At 43.7% G+C, this 20,632-nt stretch overlaps 1 protein-coding gene across 1 annotated transcript; it reads left to right on the top strand.

Moving 5' to 3' along the window:
• Nucleotides 1-19,198: 19,198 nt before the first annotated feature.
• Olfr283 (olfactory receptor 283) lies at nucleotides 19,199-20,300 on the top strand. Its single transcript, NM_147036.2, has one exon. The coding sequence runs from the start codon at nucleotides 19,288-19,290 to the stop codon at nucleotides 20,215-20,217; it is 930 nt and encodes a 309-aa protein (NP_667247.1). The 5' UTR covers nucleotides 19,199-19,287; the 3' UTR covers nucleotides 20,218-20,300.
• The last annotated feature ends 332 nt before the right edge of the window (nucleotides 20,301-20,632 follow it).

Raw genomic sequence — 20,632 nt, 5'->3', positions numbered from 1 at the left:
ACTTTATGACTTCAGCTATGACGTCATAGGTGTGTGTGGGGCGGGGATTAGCTCTCTCCCAGCTCGCCTCTGGCCCTGTCACCTCCACCCCATGTCGGTGAAATGAAGAGACAATATGACATTTTTATGTTTAGTCTCTAGAGACCTTGCCTCCTTTATTGTCCTCTATATAGTTTTATAAAACATCTGTTGATCTTCAGAGCGAGACCCAAAAAAGCAGAATTTATCTTCTGTTCCGAGTTTCCAAAGAGGGCCTGAGAAACCTGACTTCAAGGTTTCTGTAAAGATAAATGTTTTTGTTCTGAATTTCAAACGTTTCTGACTTGGAAAAAAATCGCCAAAAATAATTGGCGATAACGAATATTAAACTGAAAGCTAAGGTTCCTAAAAGTCTAAGCAGCACCAGGACCAAGGTCTTGCTGCTGCTTTTCTGTCCAGGCTCTCGGGAGGAGCAGCCTTAGAGAAGCACTGGGGCCAAGGTGCAGCCTTCCCAGCAAAGTGGGAACTTTGGCATGGGTTCAGCAAGATGGCATGCAGAAGAACACCATCCCAGAGCCCCTAGTCTGCCTGGGTGATAGCGGGGGAGATTCAGTGAAGCCGCAGGAGAGTGTGAAATCCTTCATCTGGAATCTGAAGTGCAGTCACAATTATTTAACCCGTGACAGAATGACAGGACCAGCCCCCGATAGAAAAGCCCATCTTCTCACACCGTGTAGACTTTTATCCCTTCATGGACAGACATGGTCCACAAACCAACTGACACTTCCACTCCATCCAAAATTAAATTCTAATTCCACCCACCCAGTCTCTCTTGTCACGTGAGATGGTACACCTGACAGCTCAGGTCAAAGCTTACCCATGACACACAGTTTCCTTGCATCTCTTTAAAATTATTTTAAAAAATGATTCATTTATTTTGAATTTTATTTGCATTAGTGTTTTGCCTGCCTGCATGTCTGGGAGAGTGTCAGATCCCCTGGAAATGGAGTTACAGACAGCTGTGAGCTACTGGCTATGCCTCAAAGTGTGTGTGTGTGTGTGTGTGTGTGTGTGTGTGTGTCTGATCAGTCAGTGCTCTCAACCGATGAGCCATTCCCCCTGCCCCCTGGTTTTAATTATTAACTCACCTTACTTGCCTTTAGTATTTTTCCCATCCTGAAGCAATTACTGATAAGTTTTCTGTCACTATAAAGTACAATTGCAGCATATTAAATTAATAATGTTATATAATATGTACCTTTTGTGGATTGATTATTTTTATATTTATTCATCTTACTGTGTATGTCAATAGTTTATTCTTTTGCATTACTATGTAATAGTCCATTGTGCTGTGAAGTATTTTCCTCGTGGTGATGTGATAACACATTACCACAATATTGAGTCCTTAAAACCCATGGGTGGCCTCCCCTTCTCTAGGAGGTGGAATGGGTGTGTGAGGGTGGGGCTGGGGGAAAGGAGGGAGGGGAGTGCGGGCAGGATGTAAAGTGAATTAATAAATAATTATGGGTGGTTTGGTCACTTGAGCAACTCGGGTGAAAAATCCGTTACCTACATAGGAAACAACATTTCTGTACTTATGTAATTCAAAGTTGATGGGCATTTTAAAGCTTTTGGTTGTCTTTATGAGATTAAACTTATCTCAATGTATAAAACACTAAAAAAAAAAGCAATGAAAATGTATTTTTTCACAGTTACAGAGATCTAATGTCTGGAATGAAGGTACCATGTAGGGTCGGTTACTCCCAAAGCTGCTGAGGGAGAGGCTAGTCCTGCCTCTCTTAGTTTTTGTAGTTGAGTTTTTGCTTTGGGACCTGTTAACCAGGGTCAGTCCCTCGGGCAAAGGGGCGAAACCATAGCAGAGGTAGCTTCCCAGTGGCTACACCACTGAAGACAATGACTTCCTGTCTTCCTGCAGCCCTAGACTGCCAGATTTCAGGGCAGGGTGAGGCCCTATGAAAAATGTGTGTTCTGTGGTATTTAGGTGAAATATTCCATAGATATCTGTCAGGGCTACTTGATTTATGATCTCATTTAACTCCCATCTTTCTGTTTACTTTTTATCCGAATGACCTGCCAGTTGGAGGAAGTGAGGTATTGAAGTCAACCACTATTATTCTGTTGGGGGCTAATCTTTGTCTTGAGGGTCAATATGTTTTCAGTAAAATTGGGTGTACTATGTTTGGTACATGTACTGGCTAGTTTTGTGTCAACTTGACACAGCTGGGGTTATCACAGAGAAAGGAGCTTCAGTTGAGGAAATGCCTCCATGAGATCCAACTGTAAGACATTTTCTCAATTAGTGATCAAGGGGGAAAGGCCCCTTGTGGGTGGTGCCATCTCTGGGCTGGTAGTCTTGGTTTCTATAAGAGAGCAGGCTGAGTAAGCCAGGAGAGGCAGGCTAGTAAAGAATATCCCTCCATGGCCTCTGCATCAGCTCCTGCTCCCTGCCCTGCTTGAGTTCCAGTCCTGACTTCCTTTGGTGATGAACGGCAGTATGGAAGTGTAAGCCGAATAAACCCTTTCTTCCCCAACTTGCTTCTTGGTTATGATGTTTGTGCAGGAATAGAAACCCTGACTAAGACAGTACGAATATACTTAGGACTGTGGTGTCTTTATGGTTGATTGTTCTTTTGATCAGAATGAAGGGTCTTTGTCTTTTCTGGTTGGTTTTGGCTCAAAGTCTATCCTGTTAGGTATTAGGTTAGTGACGCCTGCTTGCCTCACAGTCCCATTCATTGGAATACCTTTTCCATCCTCTCGCTCGGTATTGGTGCCTATCATGGAAGGTAAGATGAGTGTCTTGGAGGCAACAAACAGATGGCTCTTGTTTTTCCATCCATTCCACTAACCCGATCTATTGGTTGGTGAGTTGCAGGCATTAACAGTTACTGTGAAGAGTGTTGTGTTGCTGCTTTCTGTTCCCCTTTGGCCGTTTGTTTTCTTTGCGCAGCCTCTTTGTTATGCCCATTCTCCTTTTCAATCTAAACAATCATGTCCAGTATTCTTTGTAGGCCTGGTTTGGTGGGGGTGAGTTCTTTTAGCTTATATCATGGACAGTTTTTCCTTTTCTGTCAATGATGGTAGATAGTTTTGCTGGGTATAGCAGTTTGGGTTGTCATCTGTAGTCTCCTAAGACTTGGGGCACATGGCTCTCCAAGTTCTAGCTTTTAAAGTCTCCATGGAAAAGTCAGCTGCTATTACTGAGCTTCCTTTATGTGTGACATGTATCTTTTCTCTAGAAGCGTTCAATACCTTTCCTGTGTTTATGTATTTAGAGTTTTTAAGGGTAATATGACACAGGGACTTTCCCTTTGGTCCCATCTTTTGGTGTTTTCTGTGCCTCTTGTAGTTGAATGGGCAGGTCTTTCCTTAGTTTGGGAACATGTTCTTCTGTGATCTACCGAAGATTTATTCTATGGCATCAACCTGGCATCCTCCCCGTCTTCCCCACCCATGCAATTACATGTCCTTTCTCTGAAAGAACAAAAACAAAAGAAAAGCCCACTAAAAACCACAGAGTTGGATTTATTCTTGCCAACTGCTCCTGAGTATGTGTCTAATTCACTCAGTATCACCATTGTATGAGGGGCAGTGGGCATGGGGGAATAAACGAAGTGGGAGAAAATCCAGCCGCCAGAGTTCTGGTGCTCTGTGCAGGCAGATGCAGGAGGACTGCCACATGTTTTCCATGCAGCCCTGGGTGGGTGTTTGGCTGTGGAAAGCTACGGACTCAGTCCATAGGGGTTGGACAAGGGTCACTCTGAGGTCTCTGGGCCTCACGGAGGCCAGAGGTAACAGGTACTCAGTCTTGGGTATCCCAGACACCACTGGACACAGCAGAAGAGCTGAGAACAAAATGGGGGCCCAGGGAGTGGCTTGGTCATCCCCAGGACCAAAGGGAGGGGAGGACAGGGAGAGAGGGGGTGCTGGGTGGTTCCCATGCTGGCAAGAGTACTTGGTCCAGTCTGTAGTTGGAGTGCAGGAAGGCCTTCCAGGGCTGGAGGTTAGACACGACTCTTTTAGAGGAAAGCCTATCCCATTGTTCAAGTGTGGCAGGCCTTGATGAGCAGAGACTGTCTATGGTTTTAGAGCTTTATTATAGAAAAGCAGAAAGAAAGAGAGAAGGTAGAAAGAAAGAGAGAGGCCAGCCATGTCCATGTGTAGAGAGGGGCGAAGGGAGAGAGAGAAGGAGGGCTAGAGATGAAAGTAAGAAAGGTGAGAGCTTAAAGAGAGTGAGGAGCCAAGCAGCCCCTTTTATAGTGGGCTGGGCTACCTTGCTGTTGCCAGGTAACTGTGGGGGTGGAGTCTAGCCAGAATGCCAGAAGCTTGGGACAGAGTCTGTGTGACTTATAGTCACAGAATTATGGAGTTGGGGGCTCTGTGGTGTCAGACACCTGTATCTGTGAATGTGGCTCACTGTTCCATCCCTTGTAGAGTTTCCTACTGGGTTTCTACTGGGTCACCAGAGCAAGCCTCATTCAACCAAAACAGGCTGCCTTTCACGGCCCCACAACTGTAGAAAACTGCTATTTCCCCCTCTCATAGCAGCTTTTATTTGGGAATAGCTTCTTGGCTACGGTGGAACTTTTATCTCACTCCCCTGCCGTTGTACTAGGATTGTGTCTGGCTTGATCTTGTTCAGGTCCTGTGCGTGCGCTGAGGGCCTAATGGCTCAAAAAGTCATCCACTCCTGTTACTGGGGTTTTTAGTTGATAGCATATAATGGGAGATTGTCATATTTTGGGGTATTGTCTCCCCCCCCATCAAAATTCTTTTACATATGTATACATTTTAGGGAGCTTCTACAGTAGTAGATTTTCATTTAAGAATTTTATAGATTGTATTTTGATCATATTCATCCTCATATCTCCCCCTAAACTCCTGTGTATTAGTCAGGTTCTTTAAAGGAATAGAAGTGATGAATGAATATGTATAATATAATATATAGCATATAGTACATAATATATAATGTACATAACATATAACATATATAATCTATAGTGTATAATGTATATAATATGTAATATATTGCATATATGGGGATAGTATATGATATATAACACACAATATATAATATATAACATGTACTATATACTATATTATATACTATATACTATTTACTATATAACATATAAGAAATATATGGTATGTAATACATCATAATACATTACACATAACATATAATATAATTATGTGTTGCATGTGTGTGTGTGTGTTATTAGAGTGGCTTATCATCTGTGGTCTAACAGTGCCTGACAGAAAAGCCAGGAATCCAGTAGTTGTTAGTCCATGAGGCGGCACATCTCAGCTGGTCTTCGTCTCTATTGGAATTCTGAAGTAGCACTGCTCACACATGCTGAGCCATTTCAGTCTTTTTAAACACGAAGTGTGAAGTGTCACAAAGATGAGGGTTGGTATCCTGTAACAATAACAAGTCAATTGAGGTGACCTCTGTGAGGAGGATGCAGAATGTCAGCGGCAGGATAATAATGACCAGCTATCGGGAGGTTGCTGCTAACGCTGCTCTAGTCTATCAGCATTTAAAAGCTCATGCTGTATACCACTGGGGTGAGATGTTGGTAAGTGGAGAAGGCACCCACCAGGAGCAACTGTGTTGTATCCATCAGTGAAGTCTGGGTACACCATCAGGGAGTGCCCACATGGGCAGTGATGGAGGCCCTCACAGCTGCCTGTTACAAGAGAATAACAGTAGGTGAACTCTCACACAGAGGAGGAGCCTGTCCTCTCTACTGCCCTGGTGATGAAGTCCTGTATATGTACAAACTGTTGCACAATCCTGTACAAACTCATATATTTGATGCTTGTAACTCCAGGCCTTTCTGTTGTGATGTGTCTCCTATGTCAGTCAACAAATACTCTCTAATCCTAGGGTCTTCTCCCAGTTAGAACCTGTGCCCTGTTAGTCTGTGTGCAGCAATGCTTATCATCTTCTGGGGCACACAACGACGATCCCGTAGACTGAAATTAAACAGAATCTGACCAACACGGGGAGCACCCGAGAGAAGATCCTTAGGGCTTCGGATTAGAACTCAAAGGAACATGCTTTAAGCTCGGCTCTAAACCAGTGCCAAAGAGAGGTCTCTGACTGCATCTAATTGCTAGCTCCCCATCCTGGACTTGCATGTGACAATTCAAAACAAAAGAAACTGTAGCATCAGAATTATCAGCACCGTGTAAGATGTCATCAGAAAGGCCAATTCTCAGGCTCACTCCAGACCTATCAAACCAAGAACTCCAGGGCTAGGGTGCAGCCATCAGGGTCTGACCATGTAATCTAAGCCTTGGACGATTTCTAATGACCTCCTGGGCAGTGCTGATGCTGCTGACACTGTTGGCCAGCGACCAACAAGTACTTGGCTTATGTGAGCTTCTCTCTGGTGAGCTAGGCAAGCCTGCTTCAGATCTCTGAAATTATGACCCTCCAGGCCCTGCCTCTTCTGGCATTAGCACACATTTCAGTTAATGCTCTCTCCAGCCACAGAGGCACTAATGTTCTGTCCTAGAGAGAAAGAACTGTAGTCCCACTGAGCATCATTAAGGACAGGGAAGGCTGGGTGTGTGGGAGTGCAATTCCGTCCAAGTGTCTTGGGGTCTAGTTACTGCCTTTGCTGGTAGGTCTCAGGAAAGTTAGTTTAGAAAGTCTGTGGCCACACCTCCCCAGGGTCGAGCCCAGGAACAACTGCCAGGGACAAAGAGAGCCTGTGCATTCTCTCCCTCATCTAGAGACTTGCCAAGACGTTGGCCAGATGCCCATATTGTCTTCAGAGTCCACTCATCAAAAGTTGCAGAAATGCGGAGAAGGGGAAGATGCCCCAGGGGGTTTGAGTGAGCTTCCATTTTGGAGGCCATATCCAATTACCTGTGCCAATTGCCTCTAGCCTCAATCTGAAATTACTCGCCCCAGTATCCACACTGGTAATCTCTAACATTGACCACTAAATTATGGTCTCCACCTGGAGGATTTTTCTTTCATCGTCTGCCTTACTCTTGCCCATGCACGTAGGATGGCATGGAATGATCTGAGGTTTCCCTCACCGCCTGGTACAGCTTGACTCTTTCTCCCCTGAGCTCACACACAGTCTTGCCACACTGGTGTAAAAGGACTCCTTACATTGCATTATACCCATCGGCAGATTTTCTCCTGTGTGGCAGGTGTTTTAGAAGCAGAGTCTGTCTCGTTCATCTTTATATCCCATGAGCCTGGGGATGGAGAGGGGACCACTGTGGCCTGACATGCTTAAACAAATGAGTTTGTCCTCCTTGATTGAGATAAAGAGAGAACTTCATAGACTTCAAATTCAGTGACTTCATGAGTGTGAGCTGCTAACAGTAGTGACTGAGAGCTCTGTGTGCTTGACAGCTTTGGGCTGAAACAAGATAAAGCAAAACATTGAAAATGTGGGATGTGGTAAAGAAGTCGAAAATGTTATTTAAATGTAAAATTCAGTGAGGTGCTTGCTATGATTGTGGCTATTCTAGAAATGAGAAAATGATTGACAGAAGGCCAGCAACTTACGCACCATCAGATAATAATACACACACACACACACACACACACACACACACACACAGAAATACACACACAGACATAGACACACAGACACGCACAGACACATATACACACAGACACAGATACACAGACACAGATGCAAAGACACAGAGACATACACACAGAAACACAGACACATACACACACAGAAACACACAGACACAGGCACACAGACAGTAACACACACATATACAAACACACACACATGCAGACACACAGCCAGACAGTAATACATATAGATACCAACACACACAGAGATATGCAGATGCAGACACACACACAGGCACATGGCTAGACAGTGATGCACATGCAGATACACACAGACACACACAGACACACACACACACACACACAGAGACGGACATGCAGATGCAGACACACACAGAGACACATGGCTAGACAGTAACACACACACACACACACACACACAAACACAGATGCAGACACACAGATGCAGACACACACACAGACCCTGAATCTTATGTAGCATGTGAAGAGCAAAGCCTGTTGTCCAGACTTGATGCAAATGTCTGTCAGTCTTTCTGTACAGTCACGTGTGAGCTGCTCACCATTCTTTTGAGGGCTTCTCAACTCCAAGCCCTCTCACTACTTTGGTGATTCCTTTAGTCTCTCTGCGTACAGGTCTGGGGTCCTGATACAAGATCTCTTTAATGCTCTGAGTGTCTTGCCTCTGCCTCTGCCTCTCTACGATCATTGACAGTTCTTCCTGTGTGCTATGGCTTCTGTGCTATGGCCTGTCAAAAGGATTTGAAGAAGAAACTTGTCATCCTGAAGACGTGCCACCAGGGGGCAGTGGGGGTCTAGCAGGAGGCCTGGAGGAGCTGGAATCTTTACTCTCCTGTCGAGCCACATGTATGACCTTCATTTTGCAATTCTTAAATCAGTGGCAGTGGTTACACAACACTGTGCGTAATAAACGATTATTTTTAAAATTTGAGGTTATTATTACAGTTTCCCTTCCCTTTCCTTTCTCTAAGCTCCATATCCCTCCTAACTCTTTCAAATTCGTGGCTTACTTCATTCATTGTTGTTACATGCATATATGTGTCTATATGTGTACAATGTTACATGTATGTTACAAGGGCTGACCACTTGGTACTGTGTGCTCTTCCCTGGGGAGACCACTTCTCCTGCTCTCAGATTCTTTGTTCCCTGGTTCTTCCTGTGTTCCCTCATCCACTGGAGCAAGCCTATTGTTGCTTGCCCTGTTCAGCTCCTGCGTGGGCAGTCATGTTGGTGAGACTCTATGGGCGTAGCTTCTGACACAGCTAGGAGACACACTCACAGCAAATTCCTTGGTCTTCTGGCTCAGAATTGCTTTTAGAAGAGGTGATGTAAATGTTAAACAGGAAATCAGGAAATAATTTATGTATATATTTTTCTTGATCCTGAGCTTATTCTAAGGACTTCTCATCCTTCCCAACACTAAAAAGAGAGAAAGCAGAGGTGAGGACGTAGCCTGCCCATGTTACTCTCAGCTGGTGAGGTTTGGCCTGTTGCTGCATAGCCTGGCAGAAGAGAGAGGTAGGCAGGGCTTCTTTCCAGGGCTCCAAGCAGAGATCTTGAGGAAGAGAGGAGGGAGAAGACAGAGGAAGACAGAGTGGAGTGGGTAGATTGTGAGAACTGGCCATGGGGGCTGTCCAGTTGGAGTAGAGCAGCCCAGGAGGAACACAGCAAGTCATATTCGGGATTATTGACAGGGAAGTAGACAAAATATCATACAGGGCTATTATCTGCCCAGCTCTAGCGCTGTAAGGCTTATTATAAATATAAAGGTTTTGTGTGTTTTATTTTGGAACAGAATGATCTAAGGTGGGGTAGAAACCCCCAAATAATATTTACTACAATAGCTGTCGGACTTCCTTGGCCAAACCTCACATCTCCAAGCCTTCCTTATCTGCCCACAGTTGTGATGGCTGCCACCCTGCTTCCACAGCAGGAACAAACGGACTCTGCAGACAGACAGGTTTGCTCGTACTGAGACACCATATTGATTTTGCTTACTGTCGCTTAGAATTCCGCTTTACCCTTCTATAATGACGGGGATTCCCTGACCTCACAGCCTGTAAGTCTGTCTTATTCAAATTAAAAAACAAAACAAAACTCCAGGTGTAAAATATCTCCTCCTCCCCACCCCCATATTGGCTGCAAATGGTTGTATGCAGATATGTATGGACTGGCACGTAGGTGTATTTGTTGACAGGTAGGGGTATATGACATAGCACTTAGCTTTCACACATGAAATGTGTGCATGTGAGGCAGGTGCCACGCAAAATACTTTAGATGTAAATAAATTTAAGGATAAACCCTGACTCTTCACCGTCTGTAAATTCTTACTGTGAAGCTAAATTGCTTGGTTTCTAAGGACCTTCGGATGGGTATGTGTGTATGAAACAGTCAGATGTCAGCACTCTCCTCTTCTACGCCAAGGCTGTGCTCTGTTCTGCTCCTGATGTTTGTCTACAGCTGTATTAGTTTCACCAACATTTATATCTGTGGTGGTTTGAATGAGATGCCTCCCCCCCCCCCCCCCCCACTCCCCAGAGTCTCGGGTATCTGTACACTTGGTCCTCAGTTGGTGGTGCTGTTTGGGGGAGGTTTAGAAAGTATGGTCTTGTTGGAGGAAGTGCTGGGTGTGGGCTTTGAGGCCAAAAGCCTCGGGCCACATCCAGTTCAGCTTCTCTCTCTCTCTCGCTCTCTCTCTCTCTCTCTCTCTCTGCGTGAAGGAAAATGCAACATAAGAAACTTAGTTCAGAAACAACGGTAACTCAATCTCTGGGCGCAACAACTAAAACCTAATCTTGTAAGCCTTATTAAAATCTGATTCCTCTGGTGGCGAATCCTTGAGGATCTGCCATGATACAGGGAAACTCTACTAGCTATATCTTACCCCTCTGCTGTCCCCATTCCAAAGAGGGACCTAACTCTCTCCTGCTTCCTCACTTCCTCCATCCAATCCAGAAGTCCCGCCTACTCTCCCAATGATTGGCTCCTTTATTCATTAGGGGATTGGTTCACAAGAAGTCATCTGAGTGTGTGACTCATTCCTCATTCCAGACAGCCCCTCCCAGGACAGCAAGCAGCACAGAGCTATCCACAACATAAATAATCTAAATGAGAGATTTATTTCTTTTTCTTTTTTCCCCTTAATTTGTATTATTTAAATGCATTTTATACATCAAACATATTAACAATATTGAGTATTTTGAGAATCTAATAATATATGAAAAATTTGTTAAATTTTTATATTCATATCCATTTATACTCTAAAAATATCATTAATGAACATTTAACACTATCCATAACTGAGGATCCTATATCTAATGTTGAATACTAAATTGTTTCGAAACATGCAAAATATTCTTTGGGAATTAAACATAGTAAAAGAGTGTAAAATATTAAAAATGAATCATTAAGAAATATATTCAAAAGTCCTTATATGACATCACCCGACATAGTGAGAGATTATTTAAAACACATTATATATCTGTGAACATTGTCTAACAATCAGTTTACTTAAAAAAGATTATCAGTGTTTCTAGGAGATAAATTATTTTATCAGTAAGAATATTTTTAAAATTTCAAAATAGCAAAAACTCTTTGAAGTTAAGTATTAAGAAAATGCTAATTTCAAGCACAGTGGGAAAAATTATCAATAATATTTCCTTGATGTTTGTAAAACAAGATTTTAATATTGTCAACTGTTAATATTCAACAAACAGAATAATTATTTTAAGATATATTTCATTGTTATGTCTCCCTTTCATTTCTGATTTTATCAATTTGGATATTGTCTCTGTGCCCTCTGGTTAGTCTGGCTAAGGGTTTATCTATCTTGTTGATTTTCTCAAAGAGCCAGTTCCTGGTTTTGTTGATTCTTTGTATGGTTCCTTTTTGTTTCTATTTGGGTGGTTTCAGCCCTAAGTTTGATTATTTCCTGCTGTCTACTCCTCTTGGGTGTATTTGCTTCTTTTTGTTTTAGAGCTTTCAGGTGTGCTGTCAAGCTGCTAGTGTAAGCTCTCTTCACTTTCTTTTTGGAGGCACTCAGAGCTATGAGTTTTCCTCTTACCACTGCTTTCATGATGCCCATAATGTATGATGTGTCTTCATTTTCATTAAATTCTAAAAAAACTTTAATTTCTTTATTTCTTCCTTGACCAAGTTATCATTGAGTAGAGCATTGTTTAGCTTCCTTGTGTATGTGTGCTCTCCGTTGTTCTTGTTAGTATTTAAGACCAGCTTTAGTCCATGGTGATCTGATAGGGCACATGGGATTATTTCAATCTTCTTGTATCTGTTGAGGCCTGTTTTGTGACCAATTATATGGTCAGTTTTGGAGAAGGTATCGTGAGGTGCTGAGAAGAAGGTATATATATATTTTGCTTTAGGATGAAATGTTCTATAAATATGTGTCAGATCCATTTGGTTCATAACTTCTGTTAGTTTTACTATGTCTCTGTTTAGATTCTGTTTCTATGATCTGTCCAATGCTGAGAGTGGGGTTGAAGTCTCCCATTATTATTGTGTGGGGTGTGATGTGTGCTTTGAGCTTTAGTAAAGTTTCTTTTATGAATGTGGGTGCCCTTGCATTTGGAGCATAGATGTTCAGAATTGAGAGTTCATCTTGATTTTTTCCTTTGACCAGTATGAAGTGTCTTTCTTTCTTTTCTTTCTTTCTTTCTTTCTTTCTTTCTTTCTTTCTTTCTTTCTTTCTTTCTTTCTTCTTTCTTTCTTCTTTCTTTCTTTCTTTCTTTCTTTCTTTCTCTCTCTCTCTCTCTCTCTCTCTCTCTCTTTCTTTCTTTCTTTCTTTCTTTCTTTCTTTTTGATGACTGTTGGTCAAAAGTTGATTTTATTCGATATTAGAATGGCTACCCCAGCTTGTTTCTTGGGACCATTTGCTTGGAAAATTGTTTTTCCAGCCTTTACTCTGAGGTAGTGTCTGTCTTTGTCACTAATGTGTGTTTCCTATATGCAGCAAAATGCTGGGTCCTGTTTACATATCCAGTCTGTTAGTCTATGTCTTTTTTGGGGAATTGAGTCCATTGATGTTAAGAGATATTAAGGAAGAGTGATTGTTACTTCCTGTTATTTTTGTTGTTAGAAGTGGGATTATGTTTGTGTGGCTATCTTCTTTGGGGTTTGTTGAAAGATTACTTTCTTGATTTTTCTAGGGTGTAGTTTCCCCCCTTGTGTTGGTGTTTTCCATCTATATATGGAAAGATATTGTGTAAATTTGGTTTTTGTTATCTTGGTTTCTCTGTCTATGGTAATTGAGAGTTCTGCTGGGGATAGTAGCTTGGGATGGCATTTGTGTTCTCTTAGGGTCTGTATGACTTCTACCCAGGATCTTTTAGCTTTCATAGTTTCCAGTGAGAAGTCTGGTGTAATTCTGATAGGTCTGCCTTTATATGCTACTTGAAATTTTTCTCTTATTGCTTTTAGTATTTTTTCTTTGTTTAGTGCATTTGGTGTTTTGATTATTATGTGACAGGAGGAATTTGTTTTCTGGTCCAGTCTAATTGGAGTTCTGTAGACTTCTTGTATGTTCATGGGCATCTCTTTCTTTAGTTAGGGAAGCTTTCTTCTATAATTTTGCTGAAGATATTTACTGGCTCTTTAAGTTGGGAAGCTTCGCTCTCTTCTATACCTATTATCCTTAGGTTTGGTCTTCTCATTGTGTCCTGGATTTCCTGGATGTTTTGGGTTAGGAGCTTTTTGCATTTTTTTTGACTGTTGTTTTCTATGGTATCTTCTGCACCTGAGATTCTCTCTTCTATCTCTTGTATTCTGTTGGTGATGCTTGCATCTATGACTCCTGATCTCTTTCCTAGGTTTTCTAACTCCAGGATTGTCTCCCTTTGTGATTTCTTTATTGTTTCTATTTCCATTTTTAGATACTGGATGGTTTTGTTCATTTCCTTTGCCCGTTTGATTGTGTTTTCCTGTAATTCTTTAAGAGATTTTTGTGTTTCCTCTTTAAGGGCTTCTAGCTGTTTACCCGTGTTTTCCTATATTTCTTTAAGGGAGTCATTTATGTCCTTAAAGTCCTCTATCACCATCATGAGAAGTGATTTTAGATCTGAATCTTGCTTTTCAGGTGTGATGGTGTATTTAGGACTTGCTATGGTGAGAGAATTGGTTTCAGATGATGCCAAGTAACCTTGGTTTCTGTTGCTTATGTTCTTATGCTTGCCTCCCGCCATCTGATTATCTCTAGTGCTACCTGCCCTCGCTATATCTGACTGGAGCCTGTCCTTCCTGTGATCCTGGTTGTATCAGAACTACTCAAAGTTCATCTGTCTCTGTGATCCTGTGACTCTGGGATCCTGTGATCCTGAGATCCTGGGTGTGTCAGAGCTCCTGGGAGTCAAACTGCCTCTGGGACCCTGAGATCCTGGTTCAATCAAGCTCCTGGGATCTTGTGGTCCTGGGCGTGTTAGAGTGCCTGGGAGTAGAACTTCCTCTGGGTGATGTGGGACTGGCTTCGGAGTTCGAGCCCAAGGTCTGCTCAAGGCACCAGATCAGACCAGAAGGACGAGAGATTTACTTCATATACAGCCAGTATAACTCACAGTCATGACAACAGGCCGTATGACTGCAGCTACCACTATTCATGTTTAGTATGTATTCAGCACACCGTGTACATGGCTTTATAGCTTCAACTGCTGCTGAGCCTTGATTGTAACTAATAGACGAAAAAGAGCGTTCTTCAGTGTAAACTCTGGTCTCCCGTGGAGCAATGTCCTTGGGTTTGCTTGAATGTCAGATCTATTTACAGTGGTATCTAAGCTCTGTTCCAGTCTTCTTGCTCACGAATGAATTCAAATGACTTTTGAACACCCGGTATACCAAAAATGCTACCACAGTAGACCCATAGTCTGGAGATGAATGCCACTTGTAATGGTGTCTGCAAAGAGCCACAGTCCCATCACAAAATTCTTCATTGTTTAGTCGGGACATCACCAAGGGCGTGTCACAGGAGTGAGAGAGCTCAGTATATTCTGAACAACTGATTTGTGGTTGAGTAAGAAATGTCTCTCCCAGTCTTGAGCATTTCAACACGTGGTCACTGGTTGGTGTCGCTGTCTGGGGAGGTCTAGGTAGCGCAGCCATGATGGAGGAAGTATGTTACTGGAGTCAGGGTTTGAGGTAAAAGCCTCGTACCATATCTTGGTTTTCTGCTCATGGTTGAGATGTAAACTCCCAGTTTCTGCTTGCTGCTGTGCCACGGTGGACTCTTGCAGGAACCATAAGCCCAAATGAACTTCTCCTATAAGTTTCTCTTGGTGTTGGTGTGTATCATCACAGAAAATAACTAACGTACAGCATTAACTACTTCCAACCGTTTCTACCCATAGGCAATATTGTGAGCAATCCACACAAGAACTGTAAGGGGGCGGCTCCCCCAGAGTCTGTACAGACCACACCCAGACACCACGTTCTCAGCGTGAAAAGGGATTATTACCCGAAAGGGACAAGCAACAGAGGTGGGTGGGCTGCCTGGATTGGACAGCAGCAGCAGCAGCAGCAACAGCAGCAGCAGCAGCAACAGCAGCAGCAGCAGGTGTCTCTGCAAGAGTGGCTTTTAATGAGGAAGAGGAAGTCTATGCTAGGATCAATTGATAAATCCTGATTGAACAGGATAGACACTGTAGCCAAATCATGATTGTTGGACCTTGATGTTTAGTCTCAGGAATAAGCCAGTGGCCAATTAAGGAAACCGTTTAGCCAGGGAGAGGGAAACGGGATGGGACAGTTCTGCCTCACCATATTTACCACGCTGAGGCCTGTCAGCAAGCCCTTCAAAACCTGTGACGACAAGTCACATAAGGAGAGGTCTTTATAATGCCACAACACATACACAGGGCACTCTCTAAAGGTCTCAGTTTGATATAAAAGTTAATTCATTGCCAGAAGAGGTATTGTAAAGAAAAGGTAATTCTTATCGGGTCACATTTCACAGTGTAGACTTCTGATACTCATGTTCTGTCCACCTTGCCGTAGTGAGTTGTATCTGTTGTCTCTTTTGTAAAAGAAGAAAATCGTATTGACATTCTTCTTGCGGGGACTGAGGGGTTTTTTGACTGGAGATGAGCGCTCACAGATGAAGAGAAAGAGGAATGACCTCTGTTGAATCCACTTCTCTATGAAAACATGTCTGAAGTTAGATCTGGGCCCGGGTCATTGTTTATGCACAGCCTATCATTAGCTTTAGAAATAAAACCCATGTCTTGTCCTTGCATTCAGATGAAATCCTGATGTAAGCAAGTCCGTTGGTCCATCAGAGAATCCTGACAACACTTGATGCTTGGAAGGCCATTGTGATAGATGTCTTTAGCTTCCCAGAGCAGCAGAGGCACAGAGAGCAGCCTCACCCCATGCCCTCAGAGGCAGGACAGGATGGGGAGTGTTCGACGTCACTAACAACCATATCCTCTTGGACTAGAGGAGGAAAGAATGTGATTCCAACAGCTTTCCTGGACTTCAAATTCTGGCTGCCCTTTGACTGGTTGGAGCCTGTGTGTGGCTGCCATTTTCCCTCCTTCAGCCTGTAACCTTAATGCCATCTGCAAAGTCCCCTTTCCCATGGCAGGTCATTTTCCTGCATGTCTCGAGGTTTCAGAGATCCCTTGGGAGGGCATCCCATTGCCACGGAAGCTGCATTTTGACTTTAGCATATGCAAATGAGGAGAGCGGTTAGGCATGGCGCAAAGAAACCTCTGGACTCTGAATTGCTTATTTTTGAAAAATAACCTGAAACAAATATTGCAGATGTAGAAGAGATGAAAATGTCTGTATTTGATGGTTATCAAATGTAGTTATGGGAAGTCAAGTTAGAAAACATTGAAAACGTAGTGAGAGACTGTGAAAAAGAGAGTTAACTTCAGAGAAAGTAAGATTAAACTGCCAAACTGACATCCTAAGAGAAATGCCATCAGGTGAGAAAACAACATAGTGATCGCTTTAAAATATATGTTTCTAAATGATCCACTAGGTCAGTCATGGTGGTGAACAGTACTTAAAAATCAGAGGCAGGTAGGTATCTATGAGTCCCAGGTTAGATAGGGCTACATAATGAGGTCTGGTATCAAAAATAAAATTATCCATTGGGACTCTGTGTCCATTAATTATTATACACTGTGCATGTGTGTCATCACCTATAAAAGATTGTAACATGATAACCCTTAGATATGGATAAACAGAATGGTAAAAAACATAAAATGGAATCATATAGAGACTTAAAACTCAGAGGTGAACATCACTAGAGGATGCTCCATGAACAGAAGCTTGAAGAAACACTTTCAAGATGAAAGGAGACGCTCCCTCCCGGGTGGTTATTCTCCAGCCAGACTCCTTTTTCAGCTGTGTCTAATTGGCATCAAAGTCTTCCGCTGAGATCTCTTGGTTTACCTACTGAGATTTTCCAATTCTGGATGCAGATCAGTTGAGTAAATTAAGTCGGTATGTTGGTAAATGCAAATTATCACCAACTACATAATTATGATATATATTACAGATTATTATATATAGTGGATCTAGAAGTACAGCATTAGGGAAGAGGATATAAAATACACTGTGAATCACTTAACCTCAGTGGGAATTTCCGGGAGAATCATTTAGTAACCCTTTTACGCCAAAGAGCACAACTTTGCCCCAGGAGGTGCTTGCTTTCTAGCATCCAGGAGACACAGCTGCCCCCTGGGCTTTCAGGTCGTTGCGTCTCTGTCCCATTGGCCACCTTTACACAGTGGCCAATCTAAATGGCTAGACCTGAGCCTCCTTTGTTAGGACGGTGCCCTCAACAGTATATTTACAGCTGGAGAGAGATAGTTGGGTAACTGTGCTAAGTGGGTTTGGGAAAACTTTGCTGTGATACTCTTTATTAGGAGTTTGAAGTCTAAGGCTTTCCTTTTCTTTGTAGTTAAATCGACAAAGGGGTCACCCATGCTGCCAAAGTCCAGAAAGGCTTTTTGAGAGGTGAGCACACATCTTTACGCACAAAAGAGCATAAGCAGAAATGGCAACGTCGGTCCCTGAGATCGGATGGTGTGAGATCAGATGGGTGTACAGTTTCTTTTGAATTTCTCCTGCATTCAGAGACACGCCAAACACCCTAGGAAAATGGGCCACGTCTGCACAGGGAGAAGATGGAGCACGGTAATGCCTGCCCCCGCCCCTGCGCCCGTGGTTTTCTCTGCTGCTTTCCCCAGGGTCCACCACTCTAGCCTTTTCCTGATCGGTCACTTTCCCTGCCCCTTAGCCCTCTTGTCTGCACTTAGTTTCTGGGCTAGCAGGCTCCTCTCTGGTATGGAAAGTCTTTTCTGTTATGTAAGAAGTTTGGCTCGCTCCTCAGGATAATTCCTCTTCTTCTTTTAAAGACAATGCAATATGACTTAGAGGTGAGGAGAAGAAAACTAGGCAACTCTTCAGCGTTTCTGCTGTTTTTAGCACTAGACTCAAATCAGTAAATGCCACCCCCCCCCATGACTTTCTGGAGTAGTTAGCTCCCATTTTCACAATACAACGGTTGAGATGCTGTCTGCAAGTCGAGGGGGGCTAGTAGGAGAACACCATGCATGTACAAGGGGTGTGGTAGATGAGGACACCTGCAGGAGACTTAGAGATTCATAAAGAATTCCAAACACACAAGGCACAGAAAGTAGCCATACATTTAACTATCCGTATGCCTGCTGGTTGTAACCCCGAGTTTGCCGCAGCACAGAATAGGGTACAAACCTCTCCACTTGGCAGACTTTTGTCCATTGCCTCTGCTACGTCTGTACTAATGCAAGGCGTGGCTGTGTAAAATCCCCTGTTGGTCCTAAGCAGGCCAGCTTGCTGCATGGTGAAGCCACAGGCTGTTCTCCTCAGGCTCATCCATGATGCCCGTCTGCTCATCGACACATCAATTTTTATTTTGAGATAATGAATGCATTTTTGAGCAACTTTGAGCCATTTACCAAGCTAGATGCTTTTGTGTGTCCCCTTCTGAAAATGTTTTTTCCCCAGCCAGGTCCTTTCTGGAAAAGAGCCACTCCCACTGTATGTAACTGTGACAACAGCAGAGCAAAGCCATGGCTATGTTCTCAGAATCATTTCCCCTGAACCCTGGGACTCGGAGTCTGAACAGTGGAAGCACCGAGAGCAGTGAACTTCAGCACCAGGTTAAAAAAAATGTGATGCCTTTAGTCCTGGGAATTTCACAAAACCGATATGTAGTGTGCATGCCCTGAAGGAAGGCACTTTGGCTCCAGAGGAGCACAATTTCAAAGTTGTCCCACTTGAAAACGTCCTTGTAAGATTTTGACTCTGGCCTTGATTAATTTTTTCTTTCTCTTTCTTTCTTTTTTATAATTATTTTTATTTTATATGCATTGGCATTTTGCCTGCATATCTGTCTGTGTGGGGGTGCTGGATTCCCTGAAACTGGAGTCACAAATAGGTGTGAGCGGCCACGTGGGTGCTGGGATTTGAACCTGGGTCCTCCGAAGAGTAGCCGGTGCTCCCAAGAAGGTATCTCCGGAGCTAGAGGCTCTGCTCCAGTGACTCAGGCAAGCTAATGTTTTTTTTTTAGGCGTGCATTTTTAAGTAGCGTGAGACCCTAAGAAAGAGGGCCAGACACTCGCGTGTCTGCTAGGCAAAGGAAGGGATATTACCGACTTCTCTCTCGTGTTCCAAAAGAAACGTCAAAGGCAATGAGGAACCACAGCACGGTCCCCGAGTTTATCCTGCTTGGGCTGTCTGCTGATGCCCAGGTCCAGGCTCTACTCTTTGTGCTTTTCCTGGTGATTTACCTCCTGACCCTCATGGGGAACCTGATGCTGCTGCTGGTGGTTAAGGTCGATCGCCACCTCCACACACCCATGTACTTCTTCCTGGGACAACTGTCCTTCCTAGACCTCTGCCACTCCTCCGTCTCAGTGCCCAAGCTGTTGGAGAACCTCCTGTCTGTGAAGAAGACCATCTCAGTGGAGGGCTGCCTGGCTCAGGTCTTCTTTGTGTTCGCTACTGGAGGCACGGAGTCCTGCCTGCTTGCCGTGATGGCCTATGACCGCTATGTGGCCATCAGCTCTCCTCTGCTCTACGGTCAAGTGATGAGCAGGCAGCTGTGTGCAGGGCTGGTGTGGGGCTCGTGGAGCCTGGCTTTTCTGGATGCCTTCATCAATATCCTTGTCGCTTTGAATTTAGATTTCTGTGAGGCACAGAATATCCACCACTTCATCTGTGAGCTGCCCTCCCTCTATCCTTTGTCTTGCTCTGATGTGTCTGCGAGCTTTACCACCCTCCTCTGCTCCAGCTTCATCCACTTCTTCGGAAACTTCCTCCTGATACTCTTGTCATACATTCGCATCCTGCTCACCATCCTGGGGATAAGCTCAGCCTCTGGGAGAAGCAAGGCCTTTTCTACCTGTTCCTCCCACCTCACGGCCGTCAGCTTCTTTTACGGCTCAGGGTTACTCCGCTACCTCATGCCAAATTCCGGATCGACTCAAGAGCTGATCTTCTCTCTACAGTACAGCGTCATCACGCCCATGCTGAACCCCCTCATCTACAGCCTGAAGAACAAGGAGGTGAAGGCCGCTGTGAGAAGAACGGTCACGAAATATTTGCAGTGTTTCAAATAGTGGGGATGTGGGTAGCACGCCGCTGAACCCTGCTGATGCTGGCGTGCCCGGGGAGTCGCGTCTCTGCGAGCCCTTTGCTCTTTCCTTAAAGTTGGAGAGTTACTTTCTTGGGATAATATCAGTTTGGTCATACTCAGAGGATAAGATAAACTCGTAATCTAACACATGCTCTTGTAAAGTACTGTATTTAGTCCCTATACACAGCCTGGTGGACGCTGGCATTTTCTGCTCTGTATTCTTCCAGAAACGAAACTCGTTCAGTGTGGCTTCAGAAAGACCACTCATCTTGGTGTCTCAACGTCCTTTCTTAGCCCCGGTTGGTGTTCACTCCTTTGGTCTGGCAGGTAGTAGAGAACTAAGCCCAGAGTCAATAGCTAGATCATTTATGTGCTGAGGAATTTGGATCTCGAGGAGA

Source organism: Mus musculus, chromosome 15 (assembly GCF_000001635.26).
Source record: "Mus musculus strain C57BL/6J chromosome 15, GRCm38.p6 C57BL/6J".
NCBI lineage: Eukaryota > Metazoa > Chordata > Mammalia > Rodentia > Muridae > Mus > Mus musculus.
Note: the sequence above shows the minus strand (reverse complement) of the source record. Positions and strands in the feature narration are given on the sequence as shown.

Excerpts from the sequence above, each read along its gene's own strand:
- Olfr283 (NM_147036.2), top strand. The coding sequence starts at position 19,288 with ATGAGGAACCACAGCACGGTCCCCGAGTTTATCCTGCTTGGGCTGTCT.